At 34.0% G+C, this 27,728-nt stretch overlaps 1 protein-coding gene across 3 annotated transcripts; it reads right to left on the bottom strand.

Annotated features, from left to right (window-relative positions):
* FAM174A (family with sequence similarity 174 member A) lies at nt 1–27,728 on the bottom strand. Of its 3 annotated transcripts, XR_004234113.1 has the most exons (4): nt 27,082–27,728; nt 4,629–4,763; nt 2,667–2,761; nt 1–629 (listed from the first exon to the last, which is right to left on the bottom strand). XR_004234113.1 is itself a non-coding variant. In XM_031968257.1 (3 exons), exons 1-3 carry the CDS (start codon nt 27,519–27,521, stop codon nt 626–628), a joined length of 579 nt encoding a protein of 192 aa, XP_031824117.1. In that variant the 5' UTR covers nt 27,522–27,724; the 3' UTR covers nt 1–625. The 3 variants fall into 3 exon arrangements, 2 of the variants coding, with proteins under 2 accessions (XP_031824117.1, XP_031824122.1); XM_031968257.1 differs by lacking the exon at nt 2,667–2,761 and having other exon boundaries at nt 27,082–27,724; XM_031968262.1 differs by lacking the exons at nt 1–629; nt 2,667–2,761 and having other exon boundaries at nt 4,625–4,763.

The raw sequence follows: 27,728 nt of genomic DNA, 5'->3' as shown, positions 1-27,728 counted from the left end.
TTATTTTGGAAATAAATTTTTATCTTCAAATGATAGTTCCTTTCCACATTTCTTTTAGTGCACTTAAAACAATTTAATATCACATTTATTGCTTTGCATACAACAGCTCATATAATTATATAGTTTAAAAAATACTCAAAAACAAAGCAGTACATCTGGCATTTCCCCCCAAAAATGGGAAATATATTTTATTGGGGAAAAAAAATCAAATTATATTAAAGAATTTGCACTTCAGTGGGTACCTACAAGTATAATTACTTAAAACATTATACCAGCAAAACAATTAACTTTAGCTGATTAGCATATAAACAGAAACTGTTTACCACATGGTAAACAGTAAAGAAAAGAAAAATGAAAACACTATTTTAATGGTAATTTTCAAGTAGCTTTATATTATAATGCATTTCTTTTTCTTCAGATTTGAACTCATTTATAACATTCCTATATATATATACAAAGATGCAACAAACTGATACAGTATTTTTTTCAACAACAAATTAAAAGTCATAATATACATAACTTAAATACCCCCCATACTGTGACTGATATTGGCTTCTTCTTCCTTAATCATAAGCTTTTTCCTATGATGTTCACCAATGATGTTTTCTCATTAAAAGGCACATTCTTATCTGTAACCAAAAAAAGCAGGTAATACTATTTAAATCCTTCTTTTACACATTTTAGTACATTTCTATTTTCTTAAACAAAGTTTTAGTTAAGGTGGAAAGAGAAAAATAAAAGTTTATAATTAAAGTTATCAATTTAGGAAATTTAAGTACATGTACTAATATTATTACTTATCAATTTTATCAAATCCAACCATTCTGATATACATCTTAACTATATTACTATAGAAAAAATTATCTTTATCTACAGATTTTTAAAAATTTTCACCTTTATTCATTTACTTTTTCCAAAGAGATAGTGGTTATAGTAGCCTAAAGAAGAAAACATTTTTAAATAAATTTCAAGAATTATGTTGAAAGTGTCTTCTAGATAATGATTATTTTGTTGTAATGATTTAATATTGTTGCATGATTGTTTTATGGACTTAGCAATATTTGACTACCTATTTCCCAACTGTTTGATTTTTGGACAAATAATATTCCTAAAATTGAATTTGTTTAAAATGCTAAATTTATTGGAGCCTATTATCAACATCTTGACCATTGTGAGAGAAGCAATTATCTCCTAGCAACATACTTGAAATTAGAACTGTGTTTGAATCCTGAGATGTTTATATGCTTAAAAAAAAAAAAATCAATCAGCCAATGAGCAGCCAGGTACTGAGGAAAATAAAGATGGGAAAAGATAATCACTGCTCTCAAGTAGCCCACACCCTAATTAGGCAAACAACATGAAAACAACTATGTGACAAGAAGTTGGAGGTAATCAATGGAAGGAAGAAAGTAGCATTAAGGGGGTATGAAGAAAGGCTTGTTGCAAAAAATGGGATTTTAGCTGGGACTTAATGGAAGCCAAGAAGTCAGGAGGTAAAGGGATATAGGGAGAGTATTCCAGTAATATCTGAAAATGGAGTGTCTTGTGTGAAGAACAGCAAGGTCATTCATAAGATTATCTAGAACCTGAGAGTAATATACAAGAAGAATGGAAAGACAGAAGAGGCTTGATTTTGAAAGTAACCACAAGTTTTTCTGGCTGATACTGCAGGTAATAGGGAGTTTAAGTTTACCTAATAGGAGTTAATATGGCCATTCCACTCTATATCCGCATTCTTGCCTGGTTTTAAAGGTAGAAACAAGATGCTCTTCCCAGAGGTTCATCCCTTCTAAACTTACCACAATGTTACTAATAAGCCTAAATTGACATTACTTCTCTCTCAGCTTTCTCTCTCCTTTGGAAAGCTGGAAAGTAAAGTAGCAAAATTCTCTCCTTGCCTTTCTGTATAAAAAGTAGAAACCCAGTCCATTTTGCCTCTATTGCTCTGCCTAGTTTCAATACCTGGAACAAGATGGCTCTTGCCCCTACTTTCTTGCTTTATTTTGTATATTGTCCTCCACCCCCTTTACATGGTAAGTTACTCAAGGGCAGGGACTATATTTTTCTTAAGTGTATCCCCAGGCCATTAGGCATTTAGATGTTTACTGGAATATTGGATTTGCTTCAGGAAAACAACTTGACAGCTGAGTGGAAGATGGACTAGGATGAGGACACTTGAAACAGGAAAACCATCCAGCAGGTTACTGCCACACACCAGGCAAAAGAACTTGTAACAAATGGTAGCAAGGAAGAAAATGGGCATATGAGAGTTGATTAAAAAGATAAAATCAATAGAACTTGGCAACAGGCTGGAAATGGGGAGGTGAAAGTGAGGGTTTGAAGATACCTTAGTTGTGATTCTGGGTGAATGACAGAATGGTAGTGACAAAAATAAGGAAGATGAGAAGATATAAGGATTTAGGGAAAAGATAATTGAGTTCAATTTTGGCTCTGTTGCATTTAAGATATTTGTATAATATCCAGTTTGAAATGTCATGCAACTAGGGATGTGAATCTGAAGATCAGAAGTCTGGATTGGATAAACAGATTTCAGCATTACCAGTACAGGGATGATAACTGAGATCATGAAAGCTGGTGAAATGACCAAGTAAAATGGTATGAAGGGAGAAAAGAGGACCCAGGACAGAACCCTGGATGATACCTACCTTTCCTGGGCTGGAAGAAGATTCAACAAAGGAGATTGGGAAGAAACGGTCAGACAGGTAGAAGGAGGACCAGGATACAGTAATATCACGAAAACCTAGAGAGACAAGGGTATCAAAGAGAAAGTGATCGAAAATCTCAAAGCCTACAAAGAAGTCCAGAAGTATGAGGGTAGGGGTGGGGTGGAAGTGGGGAAAAGTCATTAGATATGATACTAAAGATCATGGTAAACTTGGAGAAAACAGTTTTAGAAGAATGGAGAAAGGAAGCAGAGGCAAACATCAGAGAGAGCATTCTCAAGGAGTTTAGCCAAAAAAAAGAAGAGATAATGGAACATTAGCTAGTGGAAATGATTTTGGATCAAGTAAGGGTTTTTTGAGGATGGGAAAAACAGACATGTTTGTAGTGAACATAAGTGAGAGTAAAAGAAAGATGGAAGAGAGAATATGTTGGAGAAGATGGAATAGAATGGGAACATTTGTGCATGTGGAGGTATTTGTCTTCAGGTGAGAGATGATTGAAGGCAGAGATAGTAGAAAAAGGTATCTTAATGTGAAATGAAAAAAAGGAAAGAAGAGGAAGTTCTGGGAGAATGGTCTCAACTTTTTCTGTAAAATACAAGATAGATTCTTAAATGATAGGAAGAGGGAGAAGGAAGTTTTGAGGAAGGATGAAAAGGATGAGCTACTATGGTGAGTTGTAATGTGAGTTAATTAAGAAAGTATAAGAAGATGGCTTTCCTACAGTGAGGGACCAGTTGAGGTTTTCTAATGTAAATTTGTAGTGAACTCAATCTGAATATTTTTCTGATTTTCTCCAGCTTTGTTTTCCAGCACATATGTAGGAACAAAGGTGTCAGTTGATGGTAGTAATTCAAGGCTAGTCTTGGCAGATACAGATTAACAATGAGGACAGTGTAGAGATGAACTGGTTCATCAAAAAATCAAGAAGGTGAAAGAAGGCAAGTATACTTAGTGCAGGAGTGATGGCACGGAAAAGAACTGAAATATATCAAGGGGAGCTCCTATTATGTAAATGAATTAACCCCTTAATAGCATATCAAAATCTTCATGTCATGGATAGGGAACACAGCATGGTAAAGATAGCCTGATAGTCAAGATCTCACTTCTGACATATATTCTGGCTGTTGGGTCAGTTACTTAACTCTCACTCCTGGACTATCCCAAAACCTTCTAAGGTTAGAAATTACAAACTAAGAATCACTTCACACTAGTAAAGGAAATTCCTTGGTGAAGAGTTGCCTTTCTCAGTGAAATGAGAGAAGTAACACTCTAAGCAGATTTCATAACCCTTGTGGTAATAATCTTATTACTCCATTTATCTTGCTTTTCTTTAGTTTTATATAATGAAAACTTTATTTTAACCTAGCATTCCTCTCAGATTATACTCTACAAACTTATAGCATGACATATTTTTGAGCATGGAAACAAATCATCTAATTTCTTCACCAGTAAGTTTTACAAGAGTAAACATTACAGACAGAATTCCATCTTATGATAAATTTGCAGGAATATTATAATAGATCCATTGCATTCAAATTTCCTAAAAACACTAATGCTCAATTATGGACAGGGTACACTAGTAGATGAGAAGTATTTACTTTTTTGAATGGACTTCCTGATATTATCTCAGTTATCTTCAAAACAGTTTTGGCAGATAAGCAAAGCACAGCAAATAAATATATTTGCTCTAATGGACTCTTCCTATATAACCAACTCAACATTGATGTATGTGTGTGTGTGTGTGTGTGTGTGTGTGTGTGTGTGTCCTCATGCACCCACACACAAATGCAATATATGTATAATAGCAATTTTAGTGTATAAAGTTTGATGGTAATGCAGTCAAAGCAGAGAAAGCTGGCTATTAGGAAGAAAATATAATAAAACATGACTCTCCTTGTAATTTTTATTCTAGTACATTGTTTAGTCTGAATTTTTATTTACCTTCGGGGATGATTGGCATCAAAAAGAGTTGTATCATCATCATCATCATCTTGTTCTAAAGGTGTTAATTCCATATTTTCTAGATTTGTGTCCAAAACTCCATATCTTCGTGTCTTTCTATTTCTTCTTCTCATTCTACCAAAATATACATAGTAAGAAAAGTTTTAATATAGAGCAAGTAAAATGTATGGAAGGTCCTCATTTATAATAACTTAGAATAACTTTAATTTAAATTCACACTTACCTGCAACCACACACACATCCAGCAATATCCCTACAAATGTTTTCTTTTTTCATCTTGAAATGGTATATTCAGTATTTATTCTGTGCTGGAATTTTCTCAGTAATACTGACCTCAAAAAGTAATGGAAATTTAAGGGACATATACATGCCTTAAGAACTTCTGAAGACAAAGTTGAGACATGAGGCCCTTTATGTAGTAAATCAATAAGAAAGTAATATCATGTAAAATAAAAGGCATATGAATAACATTAGAAAGCTGATAGATCCCATTCAATTTTACTACACACAGTTCATATATTAGCAGAAGCAACCTCATTGACTGTTTTGGGGTACAACTATCCTCTCACACTTATGTATTAACCCTTGTACAGTCATGAGACATTAAAAACATTGATCTGGTTCATCTACATGAAAAAAAAAAAAAGGGAATGTATATGTAGGAGAAGTTAGGGAAGGTGCTTTCATGGACAAGGGAAAGAAGATAAGACACCAAATTGCAGTGAATTGATTCTGGGCAGGGTCTTAACCAACCCCTCCCCTTTGACCTTCATTCTTCTCCCCCCCCCCAAAAAAAAAAAAAAAAAAGCTGAAACTATCCTTTACACTCACACACCAAAAAACCTTGCTGGGTTCAATTTGCATGGATATTAGAATCCATATAAACTGACATTCTGGCTTTTTTCACACAATGTTTTGTCTCAGGCTATCTTCCATGCCTAATTCCTCTTCATCCCTGCCTTTTATAATCCTGAATTTCTTTCAAATCTAAGCTCAAGCACTACTTTCCATATTGAGTCTTCCCTAGCTCCTCCTCCAAATAACTTGTATTTCTACATACTTATTATGTATATAGGATATCTCTTCAAATAAGCTTACTAAGTAGGGAAATTTTACTTTTTCTTATGTATCCTCAATACCTGATACAGAGTTAACAAATATTTGCTGATTATAGTGAAAAGGAAATAGGACTATGTTACAAAAATGGAAGGATGAGGGAAAACAGAAATAAGCCATTGGAATACAAGAAAAAGGCCTATCTCTCAAGAAGTAAATCAAAATTGAATTTCATGAAAACAGAAATAAAATGAAGATTTCCAAGAGTTGCAATGCAGTTATCAAATAAAAAAGAATAATAATTCATCAGAGGCAGAGAAACTACATTTACATTTATAATTACAAAACAACAACAACAAAATGCTGATTTCACTATTTTGGAGTACTTCAGATAAGGAAATTTATTCAACCAAAGCAAATCAACATCTCCTTTGAAACTTAATCATCTTTGAGTTAGTGACCAAGGATACTAGGAAACTGAGTGAATGACCAAGGGTTATAAGATCAGTATTATGACAAGCAGAAATTAAACTCATCTTCTGGATTACAAGGTCACATACACATGCTGTCTCTCATGTTCAAAGGTACCACAATGAAACAATATTACTATTTAATATGTATATTTATTTTCCCATATACATCAAATGGCATAGAACCTAAACCTATAAATACAAAGTACCTGAGCTATAATACTGTAATATTACATATGGGTAATCAAATAATTATAAAAGTTCTAAATCTTCCTCTCTTGGTGACTTAATATAACAAAAAGGAAACAAAATATCTGATGAAGAATTGTAACTGAGGTAAGAGCTGAAACATAAAATAGTCTTCTGAATGGTAAGGAAACACATACATACATACGCATGCACACATACACATGATCAAATGGTGCCTTTATAAAAATAGATATTGTGTTGGAACACTTGGAAATAATAAATATTAAAGGTAGAACTAAGCAATACAGCCATTATAGAGATAGTATACTATAGCCAAGTGCAGATTAGTGTGAATAATAAATCCTCAAAAGTCAAAGATAACTGAATTTTCACTATTCAAAATTATAATTATGTAAGTTATAATGGCAATTGGTTCCAACTCAATGGAAATAAGTAGTTCAAATTTGAAAATGAAATCATTATTCACATATCAGAAACTAGCTAGTAAGAAACTTAGGAAACAAAAGGAGAATATGCAGAACTATGTGGAAACTTGGCATTCTGAGTGATGAGTAAAAAATATTATGCAGCAGAGAATAATGAGATAACACACCAAAATTTCAGAGATGTAGCTAAAGGAGTTCTCAAAGGATAACTGTGCTCTCTCACTAATAATTCATATTGATAGAAAAAAGATTTTTTAGCAAACTTACCATTAATTTTTATTTAGAATATTTTTATTTAAATAGAAAATAAAATTAGTAAACCCAAAAGAAGTATAAAAGAATCTGAAATAGCAGAAATAAAAAAAAAATGATGAAATGAAAAATAATAAATATAAAAGAAATGACAAAATAAAAATCTGGCTCTTTGCGAATATTAATTAAAAGGCCATAAGCCTTTAAGTAAGACAATTAAAAATTAAATTAAAAATTAATAAAGTATATTCATAATGGAGGAGAAAAGAACTACTAGGCCTAACTATACACAATTATATATTAGGAAAAATTAAAAGATAAAGAAAATTAATGGTAACCTACAAAAATTAAGTAGAAAAAGTTTAATACAACTTTAAAAATTGACATAAGAGCTATATAAGGAAAACTCTCAGGAGTGAAGAAGAGAGAACCTGTGACCCAGAAGGATCAACTAATACCCATGCTACTTCTTAAGAAGAAAACATTCTTACAATTTATTCTTATAAGAGAACATGGTCCTAATACCTAAACAAAGGAGAGATAAAGTAGTAAATCATAGACCAATATTATTAATGTATTACTAATATAAAAATCTTAGTGAAAATTACTACACTATATTTTAATGTTAAACACCAAAGGAAAATAAGAACAGAAGAGTCATATTTAATATGATAAAAAGTATGTATCTAAAAGCAAAATCAAATATGATAAGGTTTCTCAATAAATATTGATTTGTTTCCTTTTTTCCATTATTACTTGACATGTAAGCTCTGGTAATGCTACTTTTAGCAACAGATAACAGAAATTATAAATATGAGTATTGGCAAAGAGAAAAAAATATATACTTTTTTGAGATTATGGTATTTACTTAGAAAGCCCTGGATAATTAGTGAAGAAAATATTCAAAGAATAGTTTTAAGCACCAGAATTCAAAATCAGTTTTTGAAATAATATCATATACTTTCAACAGCAAGAACAGAAGTTAGAATGATAGGGCAGTTATAAAGAGAAAATCCATTTAAAGTAACTACAGAAATGCATAAAATATCTGAAAATCAAGTCAACAAATATAAATTTAAGACTTACATATATTACAGCTAAAACCAAGCAGAGAAGCTAGTATTAAATGAAAAGATGGTTAAGATTTTGAGCCTTTTATAAAGGAAGACTATGAGAAGTATTTCTTGCTCCAACCTCCAATCCTCCAATTAGAGAGGCAGAAGCCACTAAGTACTGATGAAGTGTGAGGAACAAAGCTTAAAAGTGGGCTCCATGATGATGAGTTTCCTAGTGATATGTTTATCCTGGGAGAGCATTATGCTGATGGTGGTAGAGTCAAAACCAAACTGAACAGCTGGTGGCAAATGAAGACATCTATTCAAATATGACAAATAATAATACTTAAATTTACAGATTTAATTTTATAACAAATTACCAAGGATTAACTAGGTAGAGAAGACAGAGATAAAAATGATACATATGATTTCACTGGTATATGGAACTAACATGTGAAGAAACAGTCTATACAACGAGACTACATGATTTTTCCAAGGTTATAAAGCCCTAAGTTATAGAAGTGGGACTTAAGACAAGGTTTCCCTGTCGTAAAGACCAGCTCACTATGCACTATTCCAGGCCACCTCTACACTTCGTAGAGTTTGGAATGGAGGATAGACAATTTCAAGAAACAACAGAGACTCGGAGTACATAATGGTGGAAGCAGAATCAGAAGCAATCACAATCAGTAGTCTAGTATTTGATAAACCCAGAGATTCTCTTCAGTAAGAACTACAAAGGGAATTGAAAAGTAGTTTGTTGAAATAAAAAAGACAGATTAGTCCAGAATTTTATACTATATACTATATATACTACAAACTATAATTGCAAATAGATATAGGACATATGACAAAAAAAGCCACACTTAAAAAGAATTCATCAATTTAAGAGTTGCAATGATAAAGATCACAACTTATCTCTATTTGCTCTTTCTGTAAGATTCTTGTCTTATTTCTCCTAAAAGTACAATACAAGAGGGATCCATCTGATGTGAATTTTCCATCCTCACTTTCTTCCTACATCTCATGGGTACATTGGTCATAAGACCACACATTCTTCTCTTGCTCTTGATCACACTATATTCTCTTTTGATCCCATGTTTTGGTAATGGTGTCTTTTACCCTTGTTCTTTTTAATTCCTTCTTGCTTACATCCACAATCTTGCCATTGCATTAAAAAAGAGTAAATTTTGGAGGGAGATAATAATCCTTGCCAATTTTTTTAGGAGATGAATTCTTAACCAAAAAATGGATAAAAGTATTCAAGGGGAAGGGAAGAAAGAAAGAAAAAGGCAATGTAAATATAAAAATAAGACAATATAAGAGAAACTGATGGTAGGGGCAGGGGAATACTTGTTTTAACATCTCTGTGAGAAAGATCTGAAATAACAGATAGGAAATTAACACAAATGTTCAGTCAGGAGTCATTCTCCCTAATGAATATGTAGTCCAATGACATGAACATTTTTCATAAAAGAATTGTAAACTAGAGCCAAATGAAAAGAGACTGCTGGAAATCATTAATAAGGGTAATGTAAATTGAAATCAATCTGGGTTTAACTTCATAGAAGCAAATTTGGAAAGATAACATGAGATGGAAATAGCACTCAAGGAGATAAGGGAAAACAAGGACATTCATACATAAACTTTGAATTGGTTTAATTGTTCTTGAAAATTATTTTGAATATGAAAAAGAATAAGCAAATTGTTTGCCTTTTTGCCCAAGTGATCCTGTATTTGGTTAAAGTAGGTCAAAAATAAAGAAAAGAATCAAAGATAACAAAAGATTAATAGAGCATATTTTGGGGTAATAGATGACCTAAAAATAACTGGTATCCATGAACAAAGAAATAGGTAAACAAGTTGAGGCTTAAGAATGCAATGGAACATTATTTGTACAGAAGCCTGCATGAGAAATGCTGAATGTTAAGAATTAAAATAAACATAGACAATGTAAACAGAATTGTATACAATGACGACCACCATGTTACAATAAGTAGAGTAATTATGACTAATGTTTGCCACTGAGAGATTTGGAAGTTACCTCTCTCTTCTCTTCTCAAAGAGTAAAAATGCTGCCTAAATTCCCAGACATAGAGTTGGTCTTGCTTAACTTCCCTTCCCCCCTCCCCTGATACAAAGTATGGTAGGACTAGTAGGAAAAGACCCTAATACCATGTAGGTTGGTCTAGTTTTTCTTTTTTGAAAGTACAGAAACAAACTTCAAGAATTCATTAGATTAAGAATTTAAAACTTATGTTATTGATACATGCAGGTTTCAGTACGAAATGACTGGTCAAGGTTGAAAGGTGCCACGTGTTCCTCCCTCAGGATTCTAACTGGTGGTCAGGGAAGACAAGAGGGAGGGAAAAGAATCAATGTTGTATCCTTTTCACATGGGGCAGCTAGAGTTAGGACACTGGTTCTGAACTCAGGAAGACCAGAATTCAAATCAGACCTCAGACTCTTATTAGTTATATCACCGTGGGCAAGTTACTTAACCCTGACTGCCTTTGAAAAAATATCAAAGAAATCAACTCATTCTGTGTTCAAATCTGTTCTTGGCTCTTTCCTTACTAGCTGTGTGATCCTGGGCAAAGTACTTAATCCATGTTAATAACCCCAGCCCCCCCAAAAAAAGGTTTAAAGTCTTTCATATTATTTCATAAATAATGTTTTTGTATACTCACCAGTAAATACACTGCAGTTCATTGACACTAGCCTCTTTGCTAGTCTTCATACAAGATACTCTCTCTCCAGACTATATTTTCAACTTACTCTCTCCCATACCTGGAATTTATTACCTCTTCATTTCTGCATGCTATCTTCTTTTAATTATCAATTTTATTAAATCGCACCTTTTATAAGACGTATTTCCCAGTCCCCTTTAATTTTAGTTCCCTTTCCTTTATCGATTATTTCCAGTTTATTCTGTATACATTTTATATGTACTTGGTTATATACATTATTTAAATTTCTTGTTAGATGTCTACAGCTCTGAGAAAGGAGTGTCTTCCTATCACTACTATTTTACCCTCTGTTTTTTTTCTTTTTTATAATTTAATATTTGCTTTACAGAATTACATATTCAATTTAGCATATGTTTAATATCAATACTTTTTTTTTTAACTGTTTATAGTTCTTTTGAGCATAATACAATCCCCTTGTTTATCTCTTAGGAAAGGCAGCAATGGCCCTCAATTAAGGGATCTGTTCTTAAAGCCAGGAAAATCTGTGTTCAAGTCCAGTCTCTGACACATATCGACACTTTCATCAAGCAATCCTCAGTACTCTTACACAGTTCTCCATTAGTCCTCCTATTTCTTTAAATTCCCCTTACCTCTTTATCATTATCTTATTTTTGTTCTTTTTTAATCCCATAGGGGGTATGTGTGTGTGTGGGGGGGGGTGTGTATATATCATTTTTAGGAAAACTGTCTGCATAATTGACTATATCAATAATAAAACAGCAAAAATCATGATTATATCAATAAATGCAGAAAAATCTTTTGTTATGGGCCAGAATTCTGAACTTGAAACAAGGACTCTTATAAGGTGCTAAGTAGGTGGAATTGATGAGACAATAGTTATCCAGTTTAGCATGGTGCTTAATAGTTCTCTAGTACAGTACATATACTTAGTACTTTATATAGTTCTACAAGATTCACACCTATGATAAGAAAGCACATAAGCTCAGACAAACTCAGCCAGATTCAAAGCTGGAGAAGACAAGTGGACTGGAGGCTGAGGCACATGCCCTTGGACTTAGATTCATTCATCCCATCTCATACCACCTAAATGGCAGGCTCTCTTTCATTTCTCCACTGAAACCAAGACTCCAGAAGGCCTTTAAGAAAGCTAGCTAGGCCCTAGGCAAAGAGACAATAAAGGATTTGGACTTTAACCTCTGACTCCGTAATGATTACTGAACAGAAACAAAAGCTGTTCCCAGAGACCCCAAGAAAACTGAACCAAAGAACATTATAATCTTTAAGACCAAATATGACACTCATTACAATCAGAAATAATGGAAAACACAGTGGTAAATGGAGCTTTCATTTTCCTCAAAAAACTGCAGTGCTACCTATGACACATAGGATCAAATATAAAATATTATCTGGATTTTAGAGCCCTTTATATAAAACCTGTTCATTTTCTACCTTTCCAGTTTTGTTACACTTTATACCTTTCCACATATTCTATGATCTAAAGACACTGGTCTTCTTGCTATTCCTTGACAACAACAAACCATTTTAAAGCTATTCCCCATGCCTTTAGGAAAGGAAGGGGAATACTTCCCTCCTCCCCTGTCTTTTAGTTTTTCTGGCTTCCTTCAAGTCTAAGCTAAAACCTTAGGTTGTGAAAAGGAAAGAGAGGCAGGCAAAAAAAAAAAAAAAAGCCCTCTTCATTGCTCCTTAATCTTAGTTCCTTTTCTTTAAGACTACCCCCAATTTATTATATATATAATATCCTTACACATACACAATCTTTCCCAAACACACATATTTTGTTTGTACAAAAAACATATAAGCATATACATGCACACACAATATATATATAATATACATACATGAAAGTATGAATTGATAGAAAAACAATATCAAATAAATTAGAAATTTATTAATATACCATATTTATTTTCAAAATTTTCCAAAGCATTGCATATTGATTAAGTGAAACAGTTAACAGATAAATCCAAGCTATTAAGAGAAAGATGATCCTTTGTACTGCAAAATGAATGCCATTGCTATTTACAATTATAATCATCATTATTAAATGTCTTTTATTTATATAGTAGTTATCACCTCAAAAGTACTCTGTGAACATTTCATTAGCTTTCAAAATGTCAGCTCCAATTAAACAGGCCAAGAAGTAAAGGGTCTAAAGGCTTTAATATCTTATCAAAAATGACATAAGCACTAATTGGATTATTTTTTAGGAAAAAAACAAAAACAAAAAACAAACAAAAAGGGATGGTTTGCTTCAGATGCTACTGAGCAATTGGCTCTTGATTTAAAGTTCCTACTATTGGGGGAATTTTAAGAGTTCCAAGTAATTGAAAAAATTTACATGGAATTCCAACTTCTCATTTATTATGTAATTCTTATGATTTAACATAAGGATTTTATGCTTTGAAAGTAACATCATATCATGGAATTCTGAGACAAACTTACATGAAAAGATAGATAGGGAGGACCTAAACCAGATCTAATAAGCAGAATAAACAAATTCAAAGGATGTTGAAGAAGAACTGACAAGATTTAGCATTGCTTCATATATACAAGTTGCCAAAAAATGAAGGATCAAGAACAGATAATGATAAAGTTGAGAATCTAGGTGTTGAGTATGCTCAACAAAAATTGGAAAAGGGGTGGGTTTGAAGAAAAAAAGATAATATAATTAGATTTCCACCTATACCTGCCCATCTGGTGAAATCTTTCAAACTAAAGGAATGAAAAATCGAAAAATGGGGGGGAGAAGGGTGAGAGGGATTTAGAAAAGAGATTATAATGGCTATGATAAAACCTGACACTGGTTATCAGTGTAAAAGGGAACTTAGAAGTGGCAAAGAAAGCTGAAAAGAAGTTGCAAGAGAATTTGCCTCCCATAGCTGCTAAGAGTATCTCAGTGAGGTTTGGTTTTATTCTTTTATCCCAAGGGACCCATCGCCCATATAGTCATGGAGGGTCAGACACTATTGGGAGAGGGAAGAGGGAAGAGAAAAGAAAGGAAATGTAGCACCTACTAAGTTCTAGGCACCTAGTTAAATACTTTACAAATATTATCTTATTTGATCCTCAAAAAAATCTTTAGAGGCAGATGCTGTTATTATCTCCATTTTACAGTCGAAGAAAATGAAACAAACAGAAATCAAGTGACTTGTCCGGTGCCACAGATCTGAAGTCAGGTCTTCCAAACTCTAGGTACAGTGCTCTAATAACAGCACCAGCAAGATGCCTGGGTGAAGCTGGAGGTAAAAAAGGGCATATAATATCCATTTTTTGTTTTTTATCTTATATGAGATAGAATTCAAATTTTAACTCTGTCACTTACAACATGAATAACCCAGGTCAAGTCATTTGGTATTAATGTGAAGTCTCTAAGGTGAAGCTATATAGTTTAAGCTATGGTCTCTCTCTAGGTAGAGGGCAGTTTAAATAGTTTTCTATTTGACGAAATTAGATATAATTTACCCATCTGAATAAGTGAAAAGCTTTTTCTTTTGTACCACATTTGTGATTTTGTTGATTTGGGGAGCTTCAAGCAAGGAATATTTCTCTATCAATGTAGATCATCACTTCACACTCAAATTTATCATTTCAGACAGAAATTCTAAATTTTTGTTACATTGGCCCTTTTACAATTTAGTGAAATCTGTAGATTTCTTCTCCAAATATTTTTAAGTGCATAAAATAAAAATATATAGGATTACAAAGGAAATCAATTATAATGACATATAGTTATCAGAATATATAGTAAAATAAGTTGATGGACTCCAGGTTAGGAACCTCTATTTTGAAGAGTTGTTTGATTGAGTGATGAAGTAACTGGTCCATTACAGAGCTAAAATATATCAGAGAACCTACAGTCTATCCTTTTTATCTCTAGATTCTATTCCCTATCCACTTTAAAAAGCTCATACTGCCTCTCACAAACTACAGTACAAAAATAAAACCAAAATACTAAAACAAACAGGATAAAATTTTACACAAAAGTGTATGTAAACATAACAGAATAAAAGGCTATTTTATTTTATTACTCTGACAATGAAAGAGTATATCAATATAATTCACTGAGATTACCATTTTTATTAGATATGAACTTTTTTTGAATATGAAAAAGACTAAATATGTTTAAAAAGTTAAAATAACATTTAGGACAATTAAGAAATGGATTACAGGAAAATGTTGATGTATTTTGCACGTATTTTATAGAACAAAAAGCTTTGCTATTAATTAAATGTTAGAAAAAAATGAGTGGTCTGGGTGTTTTTATTATGCCTAGTGTGATGTTTAAAAAAGTTCAAAAGAAATAATTTCCTGATAATTTAATCATTTTATTAATAAGGCCAGCATATTATTAATAAAAAGATATCACCTGACCATCTCTCTTGGACCAAAGACCTCTAATAGAAGTAGGATCACAGTTTATATGCCCTTCAAAAAGGAGGTGTTCCTGAGGGATGTCCAATATGATCTCTAATTGGTTAATCAAATTGGAGATGGACCACTGTAGGATGTATGACTTAGGTCACTAAAATCTTGGCCAAAGAGACATCAATTTCCATAACACCTAAATCAATATTTTCCCAGGATATGTCAGAGCAAACATAGTGAGAAGAAATACACCCATCAGTCTAAACTTAGAATTTCTTTTTCTGTCTGTTTAGATATTGACCTGAGTAAGTCTTTAAGAAAGATTTCCCATACTGGTTGATTTCTGAACAAGGAAGTAGAAAAGGTGAAATCCTTTGATCCTAGTATAATAATTAGCTATTAATTATAAGAGGGAAATAATCATTTCTCACATTGGGCATCAAATTGCTTTTGGCCCTTTTTTGTTTAAAACATATTTTGGAAAACTTTTCTCTGTATTTCTAATTAAACTGTCTAAAAAAGGCAAATTGCTTTTATTATTTTACTGAGGGATGTCAAATATTAGAAACAAAAACTAACAAAAATTATTAACTCACAAATTTTTGACACTTGCCAATAATTTTCGGTAGTTATCCCACCCCCATTAGGATCATAATTTTTGTAGTATTTTTTTTAAAGCATGAAATATTAACATTTGAATAATAAAAGATAAAAATGTATAAAGTTCTCCTTCTCTCTCTCTCTCTCTCTCTCTCACACACACACACATGCGGTCATTTTCATACTTATAAAAGAAACCTCTGAGAATAATACCTGACAAAAATGCCTAGGGCAGAGATTTTGCAAAGCAAATCTCTACACAATAAGCTATATAAACAATCAGAATGTGTGTTTCTTTATCTAACAATCATCAATAACTTTTGTCTTTGAGAGGAATAGAATCTGTTTTATTCCAAACATATCTTTAGCAACACCTTGATTCTAATATATGAAATTGTATTACTTTTTTTTTTTTTTTTTTTAAAGTAAGAAGCATTTAAGTTCTTACTTTGTGCCAGGCACTGTGCTAAGAGCTTTGCAAATATTATTTCATTTGATACTCACAACAGCCCTGGGAAGTGAGTTCTATTATCATCTCCATTTCACAGTAGAGGAAATAGAAGCAGAGAGAGGTTAAAATGGCTTGCCTGGAGCCTAACAGTTAATAAAAAGCTGAGGTTGGAGTTGAACTGAGGTCTTCCTGACAACAGCCTTAGTACTCTATTCACTGTGATACTTTGTACTTTTGATAATGATTGATGCATTGATATGGGAATGCAAAAAAGAATTACCAACCAGATGATGCCAGCTTTGCAGGCACTTTTTCAAAGAAAATGAGGACACCTCACTTTGATTGTTTTATGTCTGGGTTTAGTTTATTCACGTAATCTCCTATTTCTTCCCTCGTGATGCCCACTATTTCTTCCTTTATTCAAGTTCCTGCTGAAGAACAGAGAGATCATAAATCCCCATTAATATTATAAATCTAAATTACATATTTATGTATTCAATAAAAGATCCTTTGGAGGAAAATAAAAAATCTAGAAAGAAGGGAAACATTAAAATATAAAATAGTAAAGATTCCAAAGGAAAAAAAAATCCTACCACTTGATTCAAAGATTCCCTTAAGAATATACCCAGAAAATGTTATCAAAAACAGTAGAAAGAGCTTCCTATTTTATGAGTTTTTTATTTAATTGCAAAAAACCCCCAAACAAACAAACAAACAAACAAAAACATACCAAAAAAAAAAAAAAAAAAGCTGGAAGCATATTAAATATGCAATAATGAGAGAATATTCTATCAAAGTAATGAAACACTAGAAAGTAATTAAAGTGGACAAATATGTGGATTATAAAGAAATCTAAAGAGTACTTTATAAAATGATGCAAAGCAAAATTTGCATAATCACACAAAGAATATACACTAATTAAATCATATGAGGAAAGACATGAGAATGGACTGAGAATTTTGATGAAGATTTATAGGCAGTGCAGTCAAGATGGTGGAATAAAGGTAGGAACTCACCCAAGCTCTTCCCCAAACTGCTACAAATTCCTTTAAATAAAGACTAAATAAATTTTAGAGCATCAGAACACCCAAAAAAGACAGAGTAGAACATTTTCCATCTGAAGACAACTTAGAAACTTGGCTGCAAAGGTGTGTGACATTAGGGTGGGAGTCCAGCTTATAGCCCCAGACCCAGCTGGACCCGGCTCGACCTCAGAATCAGCAGCAGTACTGATGACTTCCAGACCTCTCAGTTCAGAAACACCAAACAGGAGCTGGAAGGTCAGCAGAAAAGGTCTGTGGAACCAAAATGGGATCCCAGCCCACAATCCCAGTGCAGCCCCAACCTCAGTCCAGACCCCAGCATCAGTGAGGCAGGGCCTCTAAATCAGCAGCAGTGCTGGAGGCTTCTGGACCTCTCAATCTGGGGACATCAGGGAAGACTCGTAAGGTCAGTGGAGAGGGTCTGTAGCAAGAGAGTAGGGTTCTGTTGTGCAGTCCCAGAGCAGCCAAGATCAGCAGAACCTCAGGACCGGCCAGCACACTAGATCTTACAGCAACAGTGGGGCAAATTCATACTCAACAATTCCAGGGCAGAAAAGAGTACTTGTTGTCAGGTTCCTAAGGATTTCTGAAAACAGCTGCACAAAATCCCAGAAGTTTGGGACTGTGTACTTTTCCCCCTGGAAACAGAGTCCTTCTTAACAAAGGGTTAAAAGCAAAAAAAAATAAATAAATAAATAAATATATATATATATATATATACACACACATACACACACACACACACACACACACACATTCATTTATTTTTCTATTTGAATGTCAGCTTCTTCATTTATAAAACTGAATTAGACGATCTCTAAGATTTTTTCCATAGACTTGGAAATGTAGGCTTAGAGGCTGGAACAAGTGATATATATCCACCAAAGATATGCTGGAGGCAGTTCAAACCTGCTCTTCAGATTGTTAAATTTTCAGGATGATCATTTACACTTAAGGAATTGTCTAACAGCAAATGCTACAATTTAGTGTTCAATTGTTGTTTTGTTCATCGTCTATAGTGCCGGGGTCCTCAAACTATGGCCTGTGGGCCAGATGTGTCAGCTGAGGACAGTTAACCCCCTCACCCAGGGCTATGAAGTTTCTTTATTTAAAGGCCCACAAAACAAAGTTTTTGTTTTTACTATAATCCGGGCCCTCCAATAGTCTGAGGGACAGTGAACTGGCCCCTGATTTAAAAAGTTTGAGGACCCCTGCTCCAACTGTAGTGTTTATCTCTAAACTAGGCTAGGAAAACTATTAGAAAACAAAAATAAGTTTCTGACCATTTAAAGTTATTATACTGACAAGGAGGATCAAAACACATAAAAGATGATAACAAATTCAAAGCTTACATCCAAAGCCTCCAAGAAAAATAAGAATTGGGTTCAAGCCATGGAAGAGCTTAAAAAGGACTTTGAAAATCAGGTAAGAAAGAGAGGAAAAATTAGAGAAAGAATTGAGAAAGATGCAAAAGGAAATACAAAAATTTAATGAAGAGAAGGTCTAAAAAATAAAATTGGACAATTGGGAAAGGAGGTACAAAAGCTCCCTGAGGAAAATAATTCCTTAAAAAACAGAACTGAGCAAATGGAGCTAATGACTTTATGAGAAATCAAGATACAATAAAGCAAAATGAAAAAATGGAAAAAAAAAAGTTAAATAATGGTGTGAGGTCAAATGAGATATTTGTAAAAGCATTTAGCACAATGTTTGACCCAAACTAGGCACTATATAAATTCTTTTTCCCTTCCCCTTCATACTGAGAAACTAAAGATCACTGTATTCTTGTCCCTTCTTGTTGTGTTGGAGCAAGTAAAACTCTTTTGATTACATGTTCAGTTGTAGAAGGCAGGAACTCTGAAAAGGTGTACTTAATCTAGGACAGCAGGGTATTTATAGTTAATTACCTACTCAATATGAGATAATGGTTCTCTAAGCACATACTTAATGTAATCAATCTAGTTGGCATATACTTAGGGTAATATGGTGATGTAATGTTCTACAATTTCAAATGCTCAGTGTGAGGTAGTAATGTAACCCTACTGGAGTATTTAAAGGGAGTCTCAGACTCAGATCACTCTCTCAGCCATAGAAACAAGAGAAGACACCAGATTCCAGACTCTATCTTTGACCAGCCACATGGGCCTCCTGCCTCTTTCACTCCACTAAGATCAAGGCTGATCGGGAGGTCCTCCAGAGAGCTAGTCCCAACTTTACTTTCAGTAACTTGTGACTGCCTCATCTCACCCAAACTGGACCTAACTCTACAACTAAGTCCAAAGTAGGCCAAAAGTGGAGCTCTTCTTCCTGTTAGTGACCCACCTTGTCCAATGCAGATACCCCTGCTACCAGTTAGCTCTGAGTGAAAAAGGCTGGAATCTTGTTCCTCAAGCTTGATTACCTTAGGGGAGACCAGGCTTTGGATAGAAACACAAAAAAGAAGAGGCAGCCAAACTCTGGGTTTAGGCTTGTCTAAGCTAACATGCGTGTTCATGATCTACAGATTCTCATACAAAGTCCAGAGATAGGGAGGATTCACTACTTTTTTAAATAGTTACTGAGTCAGCAGTACTCACCTGGGGGTAAATAAGGGAATTTGTTTTGACATCTTCAGCAATGAATCACAAGGAACTTCAGAAGTTGCTAAGGAAACTCCATGAGAGGCACTGATTAACCCCTTAACATTTTAACTTCTCTAGGAGAGTAGCAGAAATTCTCTTTTCCATGGCAAGTAGTACATAATAGAGTTTCAGTTTCATGTGCAATTATCTTTTTTATTATATTATACTATGAAAATATATGTTTTATTCCATAAATTAAGGATAAAATAATTTTCAAAAATAAAAAAAAAAAATTGAGCATTTGAGAATGTACAAATGAGGACAACCAGGATGGTAAAGGCTATTGAGTCCATGACATGAAGAGCAATTGAAGGATCTCAGGGATATTTATCTTGGAGAAAAGAATACTTGAGGGAGATATAAGAGCTTTCTTAAAGTATCTGAAGGGCTGTCATGTGAATCAGAGATATGACTTGACTTGTTTAGACCCAGAGAGTAGGACTAAATACAAAAAGAGATGTAAAGAGGGAAATGCAAGGCATCATTTCAGAAATGGAGCTGTTCAATGAGAACTGCCTTGAGAGCTGGTAAATTTCACTATTTGGAAAACTTTAGACAAAGAACTAGATGACCACTTCTTAGCTATATTATAGAGGGAATTCTTTTCATGAATTAGACTAGATAACTGATTAAAGTCTATTTCAACTCTAAATATCTGTACTTCTTTGATAGTCCAATATCTCTCATATAGAAACGGAGACCCAGAAACACAAATTTCCTTAGCAAGTTCATATAGTTTTATAAAGCAGAATCAAGATTCAAATTTATGTATTAGCTACAAATATTTTGGACTACTAATTATTTTCATTTATTTTTTTCCCTTGGATTTCCAGCAATTGGGAAGAGAAAAAGAGAACTTTCTCTCTCTCCTTTTCTCTCCAATATTAACAGCAGTTTGTAACATAAGCATAGGACCATGGGAGAAATGTATTTGCCCAAGTGTACCAGAGTTCCTTGGCTGTCTTCTGTATTTCTGTTTGATTAGTAATTCTGAGAATTGGATACTTTCAACCTTATTATTTATCTCATAAATTGATAGGTATCGAGATTGAGAATGGTCTATAGCCAACCAGAGGTATGATTCTTTTAACAGCATGCTTGATTGAGGAGATGACCAAAGGCTGCATCATTACATAACTGAAAGACTAAATAAAGTCATGCTTTGGCTGGAAAGAACTGGAACTTGCAACTGATTGGATAGTACAGTTCTAATAAAAATATAAAATATATATTTAACATTTGCACTAGTTATCAGAAATTTTCTAGGGAGTATAATAGGTCAAAGTAAATGTTTTATGTATTAGTCATTATGTGCTTATGTGTTTTTATGCTTCTTGTATGATTTTTGTCAAAGGAAATAAACAGCTGCCTCATATCTGATGTCCACATTTTATGTGGAATATATATTTTTAGGGAGTTACAATAGTATCTTTATTGGAGCAATCCCACACATGAGCCATACTTAGCTTTATTCAGAGATTTTCCCTTAAGTTATCTGGATTAGGGAGAGGAAGGGCCCTTAAAATGGACTGCCAAAGGTCACAGAGATATTAAGTGACAAAGCCAGAATTCAAAATATAAATCTTCTGATTTAAAAGACAGTACTCATTACAACATTCAACAGTTTATTTTTATAATTCTTTCCAGGAGAGGATATTAACAACAATAAGTGCCAGATACAATATTTTTTAGAATGAAAGCAATAATCTTAAAGTCTGACAAACACATTTTGGTAATAAAATTCATTTCAAAATTAGAAACCTTTTAAATAGATATTATCTTCCAAAAACTCCTAATTTAGCTTTTTCTTCTTCTTGTTCACTGGCTTTAGCTATGTCTGACTCTTTATAAACCCACTTGGAGTTTTCTTGGCAAAGATAGCGGGAATGGCTTGCCATTTCCTTTTCAAGATCATTTTATAGATGAGGAAACTGAACCAAACAGAGCTAAGTGATCTGTGTAAGGTTCCACAGTTAATCGGGGTCTGAGGCCAGATTTGAACTCAGAAAATGAGTCTTTTTGACTTCAAGCTTTTCTCTCTTATTTAGTGAACCACCAAATTTAGTTTTTGCCAAGATCTAATTTCCATTCCTGCAAAAAACACTAGAAAGTATGATATATAGATATTTCCTTAATATAAATAGTATCTATCAAAAATAAAGAACTAGTAGACATAGCATGTTGATAAACTAAAGACCTCTCTAACAAAACCAGGAATAAAGCAAGAATGTGTCCACTGTCATCACTGTTACCATCATGACCATTTAATATAATACAAGAAATGCTACCTATAACAAAAACCAAAAGCAATTGAAGTAAATAAAAGTATCATTTTTTGAAAATGATGATATGAACCCTGGAGATTTAACTAAAAATTAATTGAAGTAACTTCACTAAAGTTGTAGAATGGGAAGTAAATCTACTTAAATTACTAGTATTTCTATATATTACCACCAAAACCCAGCAGGAATAGATAGAAAAATTACAAAAAAAAAAAAACAAACAAAAAAAAAACTAGAAAACATATAAAATGTTTGGGAGTCTACCTATGAAGATATATATACATACTCAATGCATAAAACTAAAAATCCTTTTTACACAAATATTTATAGAAATATTCATTCTACAACCCTAACAAAATCAATTCATAACTTCAGTGCTCCATCAGTCAAATTATCAAAAGATAACTTTTATGGAGCTAGGGGAAAAATAACAAAACAAAAACAAAACAGACCAAAATTTTTTGGGATAACAAAAGATCTAGAATCTCAAGGAACATTTAAAAAATAGAAAAGGAAGTCAAGCAAGCATGATAATCAACCATTGTTACTGATTAACAGAGAGATCAGTTAATGGAAGAGGTAAGGCATACAGTACACAGAAGCAAATAAACATAATAGCCTGTTAGTTGATCAATTCAATAAACTCTTGAGAAAAGTGGCAACTAGTCTAGTAGAAGCTATATATATATATATATATATATATATATATATACACATACAAACATATAAATGATATGCCAAAATAAACTCCAATGGATGTTAAAAAGACAAAAAGAATAAAATCATTTCTAAAAAATTAAGGCATATGGAAGAATTATCTTTCATTCTCATTCTCTCTCTCTCTCCCCGCCCCCCTCTCCCCTCTCCCCCTCCCTCCCTCTCTCTCTTTCTCTCTCTCTCTCTCTCCCTCTCTTTCTCTTTCTTTGAGGTAATTGGGGTTAACTTGCCCAGGGCCACAATAGCTAGGAAGTGTTAAGTGTCTAAGGTCACATTTGAACTCAGGTCTTCCGGACTTCAGGGCTGGTGCTCAATTCACTGCACCACCTAAATGCCCCACAGAAGAATTATCTTTTAGATCCATAGATAAAGACACAGTTCATGACTAAACAAAGGATAGAAAAACTCTTGGTAGAAAGATAATTTTGACTATATAAAGTTTTTGCATAAAGCTAATATAGCCAAAAATTAAAAGAGAAAAAAGGAAACAGAACTGGGAAAAAAAATCTTCACAGCAATCTCTGACAAAGGTCTCAGTTCCAAGATGACACAGTTAACAGATTCAAAAATATAAGAATAAGAGCCACTTATAGTGATATATGCACTAATAATATGACCAGCTAGTTTTCTAAAGGGTAAAAAAAAAGGTTATCTAAAGCTACATGAAGCAAATTAAATAAATTCTGGAGCCATCTCATGTTCATAAAATTAGCAAAGTTGATTTGGGTAAAAAAGAAAAATAACAAATATTGGGAAGGATTGTGGGAAAATAAGCACATTATTGCAATGTTGGGATATCAGTTGGTGTAGGCAGTCCAGAATGTAATTTACAATTAGGCTCCCAAAGTTACTGAACTGCATATCCTCTTTGTGCCTGGGTTTATACTCCAAATTGATCAAGGAAAGAAAATTTGTACAATTTGTACAAAACATATCTATGGAAACTCTTTTTGTAGTGGGGGAAAAAAAAACTGGAAACTAAGAAGATATCAATTACAGAATGGCTAAACAAATTATAATGATATGTATATAATGGAATACTATTGTGACATAAGTAGTGGTAAACGAAATAGTTACAGTGAAACCTAGAAAGACTAGAATGAATTAATGCAGAATAAAGTGAGCAAAACCAGGTGAAAAAAAAATGCAATAAAAGTATTGCAAAGACAAACAATTTTGAAAGACTTAAGAACTCTGATCAACTCAATGACCAATCAGAATTACAAAGGGCCAGTGATGAAGCATGTTTTTCACTTAACAGTCATTAGACTCAGGATTCAGAATGAAGGATATATTTTTGAATATGGTTGATGCTAGAACTTTTTTTTGTTTTCTTAGATACTATATGCATTTGGATTTTGTCTGATAATCTTTTTATTACAATAATATCAAATAAAACAAAGATATATACTTAAATAAGGTCATTTTTCATAAAGTAACATTTGAGCAGAATATAAATAGAATTCCCTAGAGTAGCTAGTTTTGATTAATAATTTAATCTGCAAGAGAGCTTGTACACAGGGTATAATCTTGAACTTATGTATAATGTAGCAACAAATATACATCAATAAAACTGAAAAAAATAGCAAGAAATAAAGTGCAACATATGGGAACAAAAGTAATCCAGCTTGTTTTCTTCCTCATATTTAAATTCTGGTCCCTACTTTTTATCTGGTCCCTGAATATGATATATGTTTGATGTATTATATATGTATTTGTTTCCATGGTTTTGTTTTTTCTTTCCTTTTCCTTTCTCAATGTAAGTTCCAGAGAGGGAAAACAGATTTTTGTTCATTGAAAAAATAAAATTGTTATTATTTTTTAAACAGTAATTTAAAGGGCAGATATATGGCAGAGTGGATAGAGCATCTGCTCTGAAGTCAGGGTCAAGAAGACCTGAGCAGTTCAAATACAGCCCTGGGCAAGTCACTTAACCCCAAGTGCCTCATCAAAAAAAAAAAAAAAAAAAAAAAAAAAATCCTAATTTATATATTTCTATGGTCATAGTTTTACATGATGCATTTTAATGAAGTCAAATACAAATTGTATTCTCAGTACGTTAGATAGTGTTTCACACAGTCAAAAGCTTAAAAAAAAGCTTGTTGACTTGACAGTTAAGACCCCTTTGTTAGTAAACAAAAGTGACATTCCAATATTAACAAGTAAGCTTTTTGAGAGTAAAAGCAATTTTTTGATTAACTTTACTATACAAGCATCTATTCATTAATAGAATCACAGATGGTAGAGTGGAAGAGACCTAAGAAATCATAATATAACCATATGTAGGCAAGAACTTTCTATAAAATATCCCAAACAGCTCTTCAACTTAAAGACCTCCAGTGGTGGGTAACTCACTAATTTTTACAATACAACAACTATAATTTTTGTGAAATTCTTCATTAGCTAGAGCTGCCTCTCTATAACTTCCAATTATACATATAATTGTCTGTTGAGTAAAAGTTGGTTTTTTTTTAAATCTTATTCACCTTACACATAGTTCTCTTGAAGTATTTTAAGGTGTCATCATACTCTAAAAATGTATATTCTTTTCCAGGTTAATTATTCACAGTAGTAACTTCAATGGAATTTCCAATGGAGTTCATTTTAAGTACCCTCATCATTTTGGTGACACACTATCTCAGTGATCACTATTTCCAGCACCAGCTTGAGTTGGTCAATATAACTAATAAAATGCAGCTCTAGAAATAAACTCAGTATTAATGTTATGGTGGAAGCCATACAATACAATACAATACAAAAACTATAATTTTTGTGAAATTCTTCATTAGCTAGAGCTGCCTCTCTATAACTTCCAATTATAAATATAATTGTTGAGTAAAAGTTTTTTTTTTTTAATCTTATTCACCTTACACATAGTTCTCTTGAAGTATTTTAAGGTGTCATCATACTCTAAAAATGTATATTCTTTTCCAGGTTAATTATTCACAGTAGTAACTTCAATGGAATTTCCAATGGAGTTCATTTTAAGTACCCTCATCATTTTGGTGACACACTATCTCAGTGATCACTATTTCCAGCACCAACTTGAGTTGGTCAATATAATTAATAAAATGCAGCTCTAGAAATAAACTCAGTATTAATGTTATGGTGGAAGCCATACAATACAATACAATACAATACAAAAACTATAATTTTTGTGAAATTCTTCATTAGCTAGAGCTGCCTCTCTATAACTTCCAATTATAAATATAATTGTTGAGTAAAAGTTTTTATTTTTTTTTAATCTTATTCACCTTACACATAGTTCTCTTGAAGTATTTTAAGGTGTCATCATACTCTAAAAATGTATATTCTTTTCCAGGTTAATTATTCACAGTAGTAACTTCAATGGAATTTCCAATGGAGTTCATTTTAAGTACCCTCATCATTTTGGTGACACACTATCTCAGTGATCACTATTTCCAGCACCAACTTGAGTTGGTCAATATAATTAATAAAATGTAGCTCTCAGTATTAATGTTATGGTCCAAGCATGACAAAATTAGAGGACTCTCATAGAATCATAAATCTATACCTGGAATCATTTCTACTGTGTACAGGGAAGTTACAGTCACTACTTAACTTGTTTCCATCATCTGAGGTATCCTAAAAGTAATGCTGCCAAAACAATGAAAACACTTAAAATTAGTCATAAATTGGGTAATAAAATAAAAATCTTCTTTTGTGATAGGGATTGTAAAGCTGATTGATTTTTTTTTAAAGCATCATAAGTGAAGTAACTATTTTAATTATCAAAAGATGCGTGATTTTGCTGATATGGAGATTCTCCCCATTAAACTTCAAGAGTTGCAGTCGATGAAAAATGTATCACCTTGCAAGCAGCCTGTGAATGGCTCCCCAGGTAACAGACACAATCTGCCAAGGAAATTGGGAAATCCGGAAATGAAGGAGCTCTGTAACTATTATAAATTGGAAACGACTGCTACTTGACAGCTGTAACACTCCACTATCACTAGATAATTAGAAATGAGCGGAAGTCTCAGTCATTTGACGCCCCGCTCCCATAAGGAAACTTGTCACTGTAACCTTTCCAAAGACCGCAGCAAGGTAACCCGAGATGGTGCACTCGGGGTCATAGCGAACCCCCCCAGCCCCTCCCGGGACCCGTGCTCCCCACGCAGGCCCGCCTCACCTGATGGTTCTAATCACAAAGTACACAAGCACCGCGGCGCTCACCACCATCAGCACCAGGAGGGCCCGCTGGGTCATGGGTTTGTCGCCAGAATTCGGGGACACCGCCAGCCCGCCGCCTCCGATCTCGGCAGGCCCGGCTCCGGGGCCGCTGCCATTGCCGCTGAGCCCGGCCTGCCCGGAAGGGGACACGGTCCTGCCAGCACTCGGGAGGCCGGGCCTGGCGGGGAAGACAGTGCCCGAGGCCCGAGGCAGCGGCGGGGGCTGGGAAGGCTTCAGTGGGGCTCCGGGCACAGAGGTGTGAGAGGCGAGGGCGGCCGCTCCGTCCAGCAGGAGCAGCAGCAGCAGCAGCAGCAAAGACAGCTGCCCGCTTAGCGCCAGCAGCAGCGCGGCCGACAGCAAGCGGTGGCAACAGCAGCGGCAACGCGAGGTCCACATCATACCCGCGCCGCCGGCTCACCACGCCGCCTTCGCCCGCTCCGCCTTGCCGGCCCCGGCCCAGGCCTGGGCGCCGGCTAGAACCATGGGCGCAGCAAAGAAGTAGGCGGACGCCTGGGAGGAGGAACCGGCGGCGGAGGCCAGGCCCGGGCCACTGCGGGAACCGGAAGTTTGCACATCTCTAGAGACGCCCCGGCTACTAGGGACGCT

This window comes from Sarcophilus harrisii, chromosome 1, assembly GCF_902635505.1.
Source record: "Sarcophilus harrisii chromosome 1, mSarHar1.11, whole genome shotgun sequence".
NCBI lineage: Eukaryota > Metazoa > Chordata > Mammalia > Dasyuromorphia > Dasyuridae > Sarcophilus > Sarcophilus harrisii.
Note: the sequence above shows the minus strand (reverse complement) of the source record. Positions and strands in the feature narration are given on the sequence as shown.

What these genes read in the sequence shown, in the direction of transcription:
- FAM174A (XM_031968262.1), bottom strand. Translation starts at nt 27,521, where the DNA reads ATGATGTGGACCTCGCGTTGCCGCTGCTGTTGCCACCGCTTGCTGTCG. An exon ending in TTTGTGATTAGAACCATCAG is followed by an intron (nt 4,764 to 27,081) that starts GTGAGGCGGGCC and finishes ATATTTTGGTAG; the next exon opens with AATGAGAAGAAGAAATAGAA.